Source organism: Teleopsis dalmanni, chromosome 1, assembly GCF_002237135.1.
Source record: "Teleopsis dalmanni isolate 2A chromosome 1, ASM223713v2, whole genome shotgun sequence".
Classification (NCBI taxonomy): domain Eukaryota; kingdom Metazoa; phylum Arthropoda; class Insecta; order Diptera; family Diopsidae; genus Teleopsis; species Teleopsis dalmanni.
Window position 1 is genome coordinate 180,839,916 of NC_051846.1, and position 14,818 is coordinate 180,854,733.

Genomic DNA, 14,818 nt, shown 5'->3' on the forward strand with positions numbered 1-14,818 from the left:
TTATGCTAATAATAATTACATTGTTAAGAATTTTATTAAATTAATACAATTTATTAGTTATCAACTTAATGTTGTATGTTGGTTTTTTATAGTAATCAATTTTATATGTTGTTATATAATAATAAATAATTATGGAAATATTTTCCAAATATATATGTACTTATGGCGAGTGTGAGAGTTCGAGTAAATTGAGGTAAAGTAAATTGAAATTTCCTAGATATTTTTTGAACTGCTCTTATGTAAATATTTATTTATTGCATTTATTTATTATTTTTAGTTAAAAGTTTTCAAATTTATTTATTTATTTATTTATTAAACCTCTTATAAAATGCAATGGTAATATCTAATTTACCCTACTCGAAATTCTTTTAAATACCAACATTCGCTGCTATACCGACATAATTTACTATTTCCTTCAATTTACTCAAACTCGCACACAACCTATATGTACATTTCTTCAGGCATGTGGTCATAGCCTAATACATAAAATTCATTAGAACTGCGGTTTCATACTCAGTCTGTTTTTTTATTAGATATTTGTTGGCTTGCGATAATTTTGTTTTGCACTGACATTACATTTTGAGAATTCTTTGTTGTCAGCTGTAGTTTTAAAGTTAATCGTCGCATTTCGTTATTTTTACAAGTTTGGCGCATTTTTTTTCTTCGTGCTATATTATACATTTGAATAAAGTGCAACCGTTTATATAAACATAAGACTTAAAAATAGTTGGTAATTAAATTATAGCGCAGCCATACAGAAAATTAGGTGCAAGAAGTGGAAGCATTGCGGTCAAATTTAGTGTGGAAATACGAGCGAAAGCGTAAATAGGCATTTAATTGTGTATAGTTGAGTAATTTGTTGATTATTGCAACTGTAAAATAAAGATAATTTTCATTATATATATATATACAAGTGTCTATATATTTTAACAACGTGAGTCACAAAGAAAATGGCATTTTACAAAACGTTATCTTGTCTTTTTACTATAATATTGGCGACTACAGTTATTGCTGACATCGGCGATAACCTTAAACAATTAAATGTCAATGACATTCAAAACCAGCTTCCTTCGGAACTAGCTAATACAAATTTAACAATGGATGATGCGAAAACCCTTTTAAAGGATAAATGCATAGAGATAGCTGGTAAAGAAAAAGGTGATGAAGCATTTGAAGAAATAATGAACTCATTTGGCGTTTTAAGTGAGTGTTTAACCACCATTATTAACTATACTGCTATTCAAACAGAAATTGAAGAAGCTAGTCCACGTGGAGAATTGGATGTTGTTTTTAATAAATACTGCAAAAAACGGCCGCATGTGATAGAATGCGTTGAAGTGTTTAATAAGAAATTGGTGCCTTGTTTAGATGCAGAAGAGCAGGATAATCAGGAGACAGTTATGAGAATAGTACGCAGCTTGCTAAGTTTCGTATGTCATAAAGGTGGTGACCAAATAGCGCTTTTTATAGCTGAAAAGGGACCAGAATGCTTGGAATCAAAAAGGGATGATATACAACAGTGCCTTAATGATACATTCTCTGATTATGTGCCAAAGGAAGGTTTTCAGAATTTTAAATCTTTACCTAAATTGGTAATGAGCCAGAAACAGTGTAATGATATTGAAAAACTGGAAACATGCATCGTTGAAAGGTTGGAAACTTGTACCGAAATAACACCTGCAAACATTGTGGAGTCAATGTTTCGTTTCATCAAAAATGAAACAATATGTCGCAATACACCATCGGCACATAAACAAAACAGCACCAGTTCATCATCATTATTAGTTACACTTAGCGCAACTGGATTGGCATTCTCATTTGCTGTGATTCAATTGATATCGAAACGATTTTATGTGTAAATTTTAGTCGAAGTGCTTTCAATATTGTATTTGGCAGGGCTTATATACTCTTTGATATTTACTCCTTTGTATATGATATTATATGTAATTAGCTACACTTATTTAGTGTTACACGGGTATTTTTATAGAGAATCATACATATTTAGTTTAAGTACTTAGATCTTATAATTATGCTTATGAAATTATCAAATTTTCTTTAAAATTATATATTATATGTATTGCTGTGGTAGATCGAATAATTTTTATATGATTCAACTTTAGCTTGAGAATAATGAAATGTTTAATAACAGTATTCAAATGAATCTTCAAAATTTCGAATAATTATAAAAGTGTATGTGCTTGTGCTTTTGAAATTAATGTATAATTTTTATATATTCAAATATATATATAAATGTCTTACTGTGCTAAAACGCAAGCTTAGCAAACAGCAATAAGAACAATTTACTTTATGGATCAAGTCAAAGTGATCTTGTACATTAATTTATAAAAATAAGAATGTATTTTTATTCATATACATATATTCAAATTGTTAGTTGTATTGTTTTGTATTTGAGATAGCGGTTATTTGATAAAATTTAAATAAATACATAACGTATGTAACTGCCTCTATGTATTATTTCTAATTTTACAAAAGTACAATTTCGACGAAATAATTTTTAAATGTTGCATTTTTTAAAATAATCATTTAATTAGTTATTTAATTTACAACTGATTGTTTAGACTTTGACCTTTTCCATGTCGCAGTTAGTTGACTTCAATTTTTAATTAATCATTTTCCGGGGCTATCAAACGTGTTTTGTTTCTTATTTTTTTATATTTTTATTTTTTGTGTTGTTTACAAATTTCATTTATTCTAGGGTTCGCATTTCATGATATAGAGTAACTGCAACGTAGTCAATTTTTAAAATCTAAATATTTGTTTGTCTGTCCTTTGAGGATTATTGTGATAAACCCACTGTAGTTCCATTATGTGACAAACCCACTTTAGCAGTTAAAAATGCCAATATAAGTGTATAGACAGTTGATAAACACCGAAGTGAGAGTCTGGCGAGACTCTAACAGTGACACATAATGTGTCCTCTTCTTCGTGACAGAGTGCAGCTGCTATCGTCCCTTGTAATACCAAGATTCAATAGATGCTTTTTTTTACTCCGCAATGTACAGTGTGAAACCCTGTCGCAAGTCACTTACCTTTTCTGTTCATCATTAGTAGCTAGCTAGTTCTGGATTTTGTTCGATTTGGCATGATTTCTTTAGTTTGTCTGAAGGTATTTTCAGTTCAGTCTGAACTGTTGTAACAAAAAAAATAACTGGGTGTGTACTATGATTACTTAGAAAAATGATGGACTACTTTTATCTGGCATTTTTCGGACCATATGAGGCCTCCAGTCTTATTGAATTGAATGAAATATTGTTAGTTGTAGAAGTTAGCTTAGAAGATTCTTTTAGAACAGTACAGTTGTTCACAACTGTTGTTCTTATAATAATAATATAGCTTTTACTCAACGTCAGTAGAAGATCTTAATCAAGCGTATTAGTATGTCTTATGGAATTGGAGCTATACAGATTTTTTATATTGTAGAAAACTAATCAATCTTAACACTATAAAAAATTAATATTTTTTTTAAACATTTATAAACTTAATTGTAAATTCTTCACTTTAGGAAAAAGTATTATGATATGCGCTTAAGTTACATATGGCAGTATTACGTTAAGTTAATTTGGCTGGCCTTAAGTTACACATTCACAGATATTTTGGTCTCTAATGATAGCAGTTAGAGTTAAATTTCTATATATATTTGTAGTACGCATCATATACGATGTCAACGTTTTTAGCGAATTAATAAGTGCTTGAAGCTCAAGGTCTAAGATCAAGCTACATAAAGAACGTTTGTAAACCATATCTTAATTGGATTTAAATTCAGACCTATAGTGTTGTACTTCGTACCGCCTCGTACTGATTGATTGTCAAAATCTGTTGAGGAGTTGTGGCGTGTTGTTGTGGCCCGCAGAGATCTCAATAGCAGGACATATGGAAGAAATTATGAACAACGAATACATTGGCTAGGAAATATATTAGGTATAGGATGGGTGAGAAGAAAAGGATGAGGTGGGTCTATTAGAGTGTTGGATGTAGAGGGTAAAAGTGTGTGTCTTAATAGGGAAGTACAGGCGGTATACTCTCAACACGTGCTGGAGAGGAAATCTTCAATTCTTAACACCAACATTACGGCAAGTTTGGAGGCTCCGCTAGCAATCATAGCCACGAACCCGGGTGCAGTACACTAATCACCCACTTACCTGAAACTATCTGATTACTACTGAAACCACAAGAAGGTGGTCCTTTGCTCCTTGTAGGATCTATGGGAACTAATATATATTAGAGTATATCATGAAATATGTCTTGATCTTGTATGATTTGTGCTGTTGCTTGCTTAGCTGTCAATTGATTCTGCTGCTAGTTAATTCTCTACTGATTTAGGATAGGTGATTCAGAGTTTGTGGGTACGCATCTCACTGTATTCTGCAATTGCCTCGTTTGATGGTATTCTATTTCTATGCGCCCAACGAACACTTCTCGTACACAATATCGGCTCACTTTATCCTGTTCTGCAAAAAACCCTATTACAACCGATCTATTTAGAATGGTGCATAATTTTTATTAAATTATCAAATTTTTTCGTTTCAATGTCTATAAACAATCTGATCTAACATAATATGTTGCGTTGCCCTAAAATTGTACGTACTTAGTAACGTACTTTGGAAGTGCTGATATAATAAGTTATTGCAATAATTTTGAAGGCAGTTAGTAAAGATTTCATATTTTAAATTCAGTTATTTTTAATATACTTTATAATGGATTTTTACTAAACGTACGCTTTATTACAGAGTATAATAACAAGTTTATGTCTACATATGTGCGTAATTACTTACACTAGGAACTAGTTTTTCATTAAACTCAAGATAATAAAAATTTTTATGTACGTTTGTATATTAATTCCCATAGCAATTGTTTAGCGTTTAAATACTCTATTATTTACTAAGATAACAATTTTAGTATTAAAAATTATGTATACATACGTATTCGTACAATGTATAGTCTTAAGTAAATATGTAGCTGAAAAGCGCACTTGCCTCTTTCATTGCCGAAACGAATTTGCTAATAAAAATTAAAACATCGACTAAAGCTTAATAAATAATTATAATATTTAAATAACATAAAAATCTATTAATGTTAATGCTGCAAAGTACCTAATTCATCTATTGTTTTTAGCAATATCTTTAAGTAGGTAGTTCCTTGTGGACCTCGACTTTGGAAACTTATGTACAGATTAAATATGACAGTACACGATAGCAGTGCGATCTCTAATTAAATGATGAACCATCGTTGAACCTACTTAATATCAAAAGTTGTGATTGTTGGATATAGTATACGTTCTTGAGATGTGTCGACTTATAGGGCAGGTAATGACAGCTCTTAGTATTAATATTTCATCTTTTAACATGGAAGATTTCATTTTGGCAGGATGATCCTCGTGTTGGAACATATTATACCTGGTTTCGTCGGTTCATCTATTTCGTTTAAAGTATTTTCCAAACTGTTGTTTTTATGGAAAAGCTTGAAAGTTAAATCCTTTCTTTGTTAACTCGTCTTCAATACAGGTTTATATCTCTATATCCTAAAAGTGAAATTGTTAGTATGTTGAAATGCTGAGATATCTCATTAAGAGATTTGCTCCATTTAACAACTGAGTTTGCACTTGATGGTATTGAGTTTAACTTTTTGAATATGTATGTTTAGATAATATGAACTAACAACCAAACAATTTGTATCTTAATATCAACTTCTTTTAATATTATATGTATATAGTTACAATATTTAGTATTACTATGTATATTTATAGAATTTTGTTTTACTAAAATAGATGTTATTCATATAAATTAATTCAGCGCGCTTTTACAGATTGCACTAACAAAAATATTAACATTGAATGTGCCCAGATTTCTCCCTATAGACTCGATTTCCATTTCTAGTAGCTGGTGTTGATTAGTAGAGTGTTTTATCAAGGGAATTTTAAGTTTTTCCCTAAAGTTTTTAATACCATATTTTAATACCATATTAGTTTGTCTCCTAGTTTATTCTATCTATGTCAAAATAGGGCTCACCGATTTGATGGATTCTAGAGTTACTAATATCATGTTTTTTGTAATATTTTGTTAGGTTTACACATTATTGTAAACAATTATACTATTATTGTTAAAAATTAAAACTATTATTTTAGAAATCTTAAGAAATAATATTCAAATCTAAAACTCTAGATAATAACTATCTAAAGTCGTTTGCCCTAAATCCAAACAAAATGATAAGATTTGAAGATTTTATATTGAATTGCCACAAAAAATATTTAAAGATAAAATACGGCTATAATATTTTCAAGCTGGCATTGACTGGTAATGAGTTTTCGAATTAGGTGGTCAGGCGAGTGACTCGATTTCCACTTATCTGGTAATCCCATTTTAAATCGGATTTAAATTGATGTTGAATCTCTTCCGAGTTAGTGCACCTGGGAACTTTTACTCTTTGAAAGCTGGGGAGTTTCTGCAGAATCTCACCCTTCTCACTGACTAATTTATGTATTTTTCAAAAGCTTCGTGATTATTCGATGACTGATCTAAGACCTAAGTATCGTCCCGTGCGGGTAGAGATTATTCTGAGATTATATAGTGCTAAATAGGGTAACCTATCGGTTTTCGTGAATAGCTTCAGGGCTCTGTCTCTTATGTATTTTTTGACCGGGTCTATTCTAAGGTCTTTTAGCAGATGTACCAAGGAATTTTGAAGAGTAAGGTCAACTATTTTAAGTAATTTTTTTTACTAGACTATAAACTAATATAACAAGATATTGAAATTTAAAATTGTATATTTTTGTATGGAACCAATAACAATTAGATGTAAATCTCTTACTTACATTTCCTTATTATTATCCGCTGTTTGTATAATCAATATATAAATTGCATATACTAGTTGATAATAGATGTCATATGTAGTTTTTTGTTAGTAATAAGTAAGTTAGTAAAAAGCCTACAAATTTAAACCTCGATATCTAGAGAAGCAAGCTATATACGCGTACATGTAGCGAATGAAAAAGGTTACCTAAAATAGCTGACTGTACATAAATTCGTTGTTAAATTGGTTTGCAGGATAAATCGCAAACGCGTTAAGCGAGTTATTTCGATTTATTATAATAAGCGAAACGTATAATTTTGTTTTTGTTCTTCCTAAGTGCATTTTATAGACAAATTAATTAGGTCTAACATAAATACGAATCAAAAAGGTCCAACATAAACTAATTAGGTCTATTGAATTATCTCATTACATACGTTCATATATATAAATGATATATTATATTACGTACGTATATCATGATTCGAGACAGTTTCATTTTTTATAATAAATATAACTTTTTATAATAAAGGCTTTAACTTAAAAATTAAAGCTTGAAGATTAATTATTATTTTTGTTTTTATTATAATATAGTAGTGTATATAACTATCGTGAACGTTTCGAAGTTTGTTTGACTTCTTCTTTAGGGCGAGTATTATTATAACTCAATAACCCTGAGGAAAAAATTAAACAAACTTCTCAAAACGTCGGCTATAGTTATATAGGCTACACCAAATAATAAAAAAAAAAAGAAAATAAAAACTAAGCTGTAAGCTTTTATTTTTTCACTTCAGCCATTTCATCATTTAAAAATTATTTAAAAAGTGAAGTAAAACAGCTTTAAATTAATTAAACTTGAAATAAGACATTATAAAAATGGATCTTTAATTTTAAAATATACCTACAAATACTTTTAAATAAAAATAAGTTTCCACGTCCTCTTATAAATTTTATAAGTCGAATTGTTTATTATATATTATTTTATCTTATTAAAAACATTTCAGCAATTATATTTAAATACATATCAGTATCAGTAATAATTCTAATTTTTTTTATTTATAACAAACCAATCTATAAGTTTTAGGTTTGTTTTGACATCCAATGTGGAATAATAAAATAAAATAAAAATAAAATCTGAATAATATTACTCTTAAATTATACCCCAATATAAGAAAATATCATTCATATTGGATCACGTATAAAAAATCACTTAAATACTAATTTAAGTTTAAATTAAGTTAATTATGAGAAAGAATTAACTTCACACATTAATATGTATACAAAAATAAATTGTATATATGTAAGTATTCACAGGAAAGTATACACTTCATTTGTAGAGGTCAGTTATGTTCCAATTGTAATTATTTTAATGGCACCCGCAACTTTTCACTATCATATTTTTGTATTTTTTCAAATTAACATTTTCTTCATTGAGATGGTAAAGTACCGGAAGTGCACCTAGGCGAGTAGGAGCACAGCATGGCTTCGGTACTTTTTTCGGTTCCATAAGATGCACTAAAGTTTGTACAATAGCATGATTTGTAGCATTCATATGTGCATTCAAAGGAAAATTGCATTCACCGGCACAGTAAAAGGCACCATAACCCTCAGGTGCTATAATCCAGTCCTGTTAAAATATAGGAATAAAAATATTTGAAAAATGAATTTTATGGATATGAATATTATATAGCTTACATGCCAGCCTAAATCTTTGAAATCAATATATAATGTCTGAATTTGACAGCTTCGCATACTCTCCACCGGTCCTTCAAATAGTGGATTAACCATTTCTGATTTTTTTCTTCTGCGTACGTGTTGTGTGTTACGTTTCTTACGGCTATGTGTTTTTGCTGTTTTGATAAGCTATAAAAAATTTAACATAAATAATATATATAAATAAAAGCATGATTTTTATATGCTCACCTCAGGACCTCTGAAAAATCCAATCATAAATGGCTGATATTCATCATCACTTGTACCTTTTGGATGTACTAAACCAATATCATCAAGTTTTACTTCTCGTTCAGGCTTATGCACTGCATGAGCGCCAATATAAAGACCTTTGTTTTCTTCTTGATTTTTGAGCCATAGTGCTAGACCTTCTGTTACATTCAATTCTAGCCAACCTTGATAATCAGAAGTTGTATTTACCGATGATAATATTTCTAGTTCTCTTTGGCCATCCATATTTACAATGGAATAAACACTTATTGTAAACTCTTTGTTACTAGTCATCCATTTGCCATGTGCTGGATTTTGATAAATTCGCAGCTCGGCCATCATTAAGTAATTATTATCAGGCACATTTTCATCGGAAACATCAAACCAAAGCCGTCGTCCATGCTCATGCCGTACTTCGTCTACATGGTGGTCTAGATGGAATGCAAAAAAACAAAAACAGAGAAAAAAAAACAAAACATGAGTAACTAAAATCATCGTAGGTAGGTAGAAGATTTTAAGCTAAGCTTTGATTGCGCTTGAAAACACAAGCAACAGCAAAGGAGGAACTTTGTGAAAATAACAAGTCATAAGTTCGTGATTACCCAGCAGTAAAAATTTGGACCATTATTTAAATGTGTTAAAAGGTACAAAAATATTTAAAAAGTATTCCGTCCAACATTGAAACGGCCGTTTTAAATTATTTATTGTTTATTTTCTTTTTCCTAACAGTGTTTAAATTTTTTTAACACCTCCAAATAGTGCGCAGTAGAGAAACTCCGTTTCATATACAATCACAGACAAAGTGTCAAAAGATTTGTTTATAATTCACTATACCAAAGGGATTATTACAACACAGATCTAAGTTAAGAAACCCTAAGTTAAGAATTTTAAACGTTATAACTTCAAGTAAATGTCATTTCAGTCTTAAATCAACAATAAAATTGGGATAAAATCCCAAAACTAAAAGTTAAAGTATTAGAAATGACTTCTGTTCCACAGATAATGTATAAAGTGCAGCCTTAAGTTTAAGTAATATTTACTATAAGTGGTGTAGCTAAGCGCAAGTCCCTTGGTTAGGTTAGGTTAGGGGATCCACTTAGGCCTATTGGTGTTGCCGTATATAGAGGAAAACGCAGAGTTTAAAACCACCTAGAACTTTTGGCGAAGCTTAAAATGCTAGGTCTTGTAATTGATCAACATTCTCAAGAAAGGAGGCTCCTCAAGTGTCGAGTCGCCATCGTGCATGAGCTGGACAAAGGGAGAGTAGAGTAGTAGTAGGCACTCTCATCGTCTTCCGCACAGCTGCGGTAGATATGATTGAAAGGAAGATTCAATCTTTTAGCATGGTTGCCTAGTTTGCAGTAACCTGTGAGAAAACCTACCATAAGACTGATATCTCTACGGGGCATCTAAATGAGAATATTAGATTTCCTTTTAGTAGAAAGTGGCCAGATTGCATACAGATGCCTGCATATCATTGAGTCTTCCTATCTTTTATTAAAAATTTCAGCACAGAAAGCCCCCTAATTTAATCTATATTAACATTAATCGACTAAATTTTAATTTAGGATTTTGATGTAATTCCTTGAAAACTGTAGAGTGAATTTCTCTGCCATTGAGCGTTTAAGCAAAAAAAAAAGAATGTGAACTATTGATACGTTAGGACCTCTTATTTTTAAAAGCAAGTTATGGTATACAAATATGATAAATTATCCTATATATTTATAGAGATGTTTGGAATTTACTATATATTTACTAATTTTTTGCTTATAAAAAATCAAAACAAACCAAAGGGTATAGATATAAAAAGTATCTACATTAGTATTATTTGAAAAACTCAAATAACCCTAATAAAATCCAATAAATATAAACACAAATTTTTTTTGTAAAAATATTCTAACTTACTTTTATTTAGGAACGTCATTATAATATCACTTTGATCGATAGCTTTCTTATCTAGATCGGTTATAAAATTCTCTTGTTCTTGTAGATCTCGTTTCGAGCGAGAGAGAGATTCTGCGGTTTCTTCCTCTGTCAATCTATGGTAAACATCAAGCAAAAATTGCGGTGCAGATTTTCTGAAAATAAAAAAATTTTAAATATTTTATTAGGGAAGATATTTTAATTTTCTGAATTTATTAAATATAGTTTTTGCATAAAGACATAAGCCATTTCATCATTTCGATGGTATTATTATTTTGTTCTAACTTTACTTTAAATTATATAAAAATCGGAAATATACAGATTTAAAGATTGAAGGGATTCACTAGGTGGCAAAGCGTTCTAGTCTTTAATAAAAATAATATGTATTACTATAATAAGGAACAGTATTACTCCAATAAATGATAATACATAAATGCATATGAAAATTACATACAGATTATATTCTGTATGATTTGATACATATCTAGAAATCAAAAACAGAAACAGATACATCATAAATAAAATAATAATATATGTATATAAAATTGTTTTAATTCCAAAAATTAAATAAATAAAAAATAAAATTATAAATGTTTCAAATTAAATATTTCATAAATATTATATATAAAACAATGCACTCATTTGTCATCACTACAAATCCAGTTGTGCATTAGTCGAAATGTTATTACTAATTTTGGTTTATTATATTTAAATTATCACAACATTAATGGTCGATAATATATTAAAGAAAAGTCTTACACTCACGCATGCGTATTCGATGACGCACCCTTAAACTGGTATATTCGTCAGAGGAAAAAAAGATACGCCCACTTAAAGAGGATATTATTTTATGGAAATGTTAAAAATTTTTGAAGAAGTAAAGCTTTTGAAGGTTCGCAACTTTAATAGACTTTCGATACTAACTTTTTAAAATATCAACTTCTTCAACTAATTGTTATTACAATTGTTGTTGTTACTAATTGTTGTTACAAGTTCACTTTCGAAGACTTAGATGTGAACTTAAGAGTACTTCTTACTTTGTGAAACTCTTTACAGATTTTAGACATAATAAAAAAAGTTATTTGGTTTTATTAATTCGTAAATAATTTATTTTTGATATTCAAGTTAAATTTCAAATATTTATAGCCTTTAACATTTTATTAGTATTACTTTTTAAAACCGACACGAAGAGCGTTTGTTGAATAATTTCTACACACAACCAAAATTTACATTAACATTATATTTCTTACGTTATTTGATCATCCTTATATAGATAGCTGATTCAAAAAGTGTTACTAAAAAGCACTTGAGTGCTATTTTGTGCCATATTAAGCAAAATTGGTTCATTTTTATAATATTCTAATGCAGTAATAAATGTTTTTTTTTAAATTAAATAAGCCGTGATAAATGCGACACAAAAATATTGGAAAACTTGAGATTGTATATAATACCCAATTAATAAGGATATTATTTCTGGGACTGTTACAAATATTTGAAGAAGTAAAGCTTTCAAGGGTATGCAAATGTAGTAGAGCTTTACTTTTTCAAATATTTTTAACGGTGCCAGAAATAATATATGTTTTTATTATAGAACACATATTCAATGTCAAAAACTAAAATGTAAAATAGTCGAGTTTGATAGTCGAGCTAAATGTCAAATATTTCTAGAACTTCTTCAATGGTAGGTTGCAGACGAGAGAAGGTAGGTTGAACACAAACCATATTCAGATGGGTTTTTAAAAGAAATACGGAACACATAGTGAAAGTTATTGACGTGACCACCGAGGAAAGAACGATACATAATAAGTTTAGTTCAAAAGCTATCATATTTGTCAATCTATTTGATTTAATGTAATATAATATACACCCAATATTATATATATACTATGTATAAATTTACATTTATTTGTATAAAAATTTATTTAAACACTTATAAATCAAACTATATGGACAAATCACTTGAAACTGCTCATAGACAATTTGTCAGCAAAATTAATCGATTTAATGAGTATACAAAATTTGTAATATAAACACTTAATGTAGTGTATATGTGTGAGATATGTTTATTTTTTTTTTTTATAGGAGATTAATATTCAAATTATATTATACAATTTCACATAAACTATATAAATTGTCTATTTAATCGAAATTGCTTTCAAACGCTAGGAATACGAATTGCACCACTCATGTTTATATTGTGACGTCACATATATAGCGACCTCTTAGGAGCTATAAACATTTTTCTTTATAATCTTTATTATAAGGTATAAGGTAAACAAATTCAATTTTATTTTATTAATAGTATTTTATTATTAGTATATTATAGTTTGTGATATGTATATTAATACACTGATTAATGTCATATGAGTGTGTTAAAAATGTCATATCACTAAAATTGCGACTTAATTTTATTTTTCAAGCCGATGATGACATCTTTGAGAATTCTAGTAAATGTAAAAACAAAAAATAAATTTTTTTATTGCACACTTCAAAAATCTTCAACTACCTTACAGAATCAAAGACCAGAGTTGAACTCTGTTAATTTTAAAGAGCGGATTAATTATGTTTTCGTAACACAAGGTGAGGATTGTCTTGTCAGCCGGGAAAGACATGACTACTAATTTTTTTTATAGCAAACGGATATTGTTAATTAACTACCTTGAAAAAAGCAGCACAATGACTGGAAGATACTATAGGTATGTTCACGTACTATCACTCTGATAGTACGGTGTTTGTCTGTTAAAACTGTGGTGCACAGTGTCTATATTCAAATGCTACTCGTATAGAGGTTTGGACCAAAAACACTCTTAAGCCTTTAAAAACTAATATAATTAAAAAATTTTGTGTTAGGGAAAAAGCACTGGCTTTCTACATGATGCCTAAAGAAAAGCTCAATTTAATCTGGTATTGCTAAGGACCAATAACACCTACTAAATTAACCTAACTTAATCTTAACTTAATATACCAAAAAAGAAACATTCTCATTTCCCAAGGAATAGGGTTTGTTTGACAATGCTAACACAATGCTCCGGGTGACACTCAGACAGGAGTTATGATGCAATGCGATTTTTTAGAGTTCAGTGAATTAATTTAATTGTTAATTTAAAAAAAATATATGTCAATGTTAGCCAGTCTCATGGAAAATGAACTTACTTCAGTTCTAAGAAATAGGTGAGTTGTGATAAGACAACATTAAAATTGTAATAAAAAGTATTGGAATCTGATTGTTATCACAACGGTAAAATTGTGGTTAAATAAGTTGGAACCTCGTAGTAAACACGACAAAAAAAATATTGGAAAACTTGGAATTGTATATACGAGGAATGTTTGATAAATCAGTGATATATGAAATAACAAATAAAAATTTTTTTTAGTAATGACTAGTGTAATTATGTTATTATCATTAATTTATAGTAAAAATCTGGGATTTAATGTATTTTTAACAATCATATTGTAGTTGCTATATAAAATCTATAAACCTGCATCTAAAAACATTTGAATCTAAAAATGCTTAAAATTATTATTTATGGTACTTACCTTAATGACAGATGTGAATGCTTCCGTCGGGGTCTTTCAGCTAAACCTAAAAATTCTAATATTTCATATGAAACATGAATTTTGTCATCCTCATTCAAAGTACGTTGCATCACTGTTTGATCGAGTCCATTGTCGATGTAGATACCCGATTGACTCGCACTTACTAATATATTTTTTATACTTAAATTACTTAAAAGTATTACTAAAATCGGTAATAAAATTAATCTCTTCCATTGGAGCATCATTTTGAACCGATTATGATGGCGCCACAGTTTATTAGTCAATATTTTGCACCACATATTATTCACTCCTGTGTTACGTAGAACGAACTCAAGATTTTTCTTGCTTTTCAACAAATCGTGTATGTTAAAGTTTTCATCTTAACACAACGAACTCAACTGATGTATTCGCACGGAAAAACTACGGAAAATATCAAATCAAATTTCGAACGCAATAAATTAAATGTTTAAGTGTTTTTATTTTTGTTAATTTTACGTTGAAATTATTGTTTACATTTAAAACAAATTATAAAAGGTGCATTAAATCCCAACAGACATTTGGCAGAATTTTTTTTTTCATTTTTTCAAATAAATTTTCTAAAAAGTGAGATACA

At 29.2% G+C, this 14,818-nt stretch overlaps 2 protein-coding genes across 2 annotated transcripts; one reads left to right on the forward strand and one right to left on the reverse strand.

The window, feature by feature from the left end:
* The first annotated feature begins 570 nt into the window (after window positions 1-570).
* LOC119670521 (27 kDa hemolymph protein-like) lies at window positions 571-2,460 on the forward strand. Its single transcript, XM_038080799.1, has one exon. The coding sequence runs from the start codon at window positions 951-953 to the stop codon at window positions 1,857-1,859; it is 909 nt and encodes a 302-aa protein (XP_037936727.1). The 5' UTR covers window positions 571-950; the 3' UTR covers window positions 1,860-2,460.
* Window positions 2,461-7,869: 5,409 nt separating this feature from the next.
* Window positions 7,870-14,675, reverse strand: LOC119670519 (protein 60A-like). The gene is made up of 5 exons (XM_038080798.1): window positions 14,206-14,675; window positions 10,651-10,823; window positions 8,728-9,176; window positions 8,500-8,667; window positions 7,870-8,431 (listed from the first exon to the last, which is right to left on the reverse strand). The coding sequence occupies exons 1-5, from the start codon at window positions 14,502-14,504 to the stop codon at window positions 8,171-8,173; spliced, it is 1,350 nt and encodes a 449-aa protein (XP_037936726.1). The 5' UTR covers window positions 14,505-14,675; the 3' UTR covers window positions 7,870-8,170.
* Window positions 14,676-14,818: the final 143 nt, after the last annotated feature.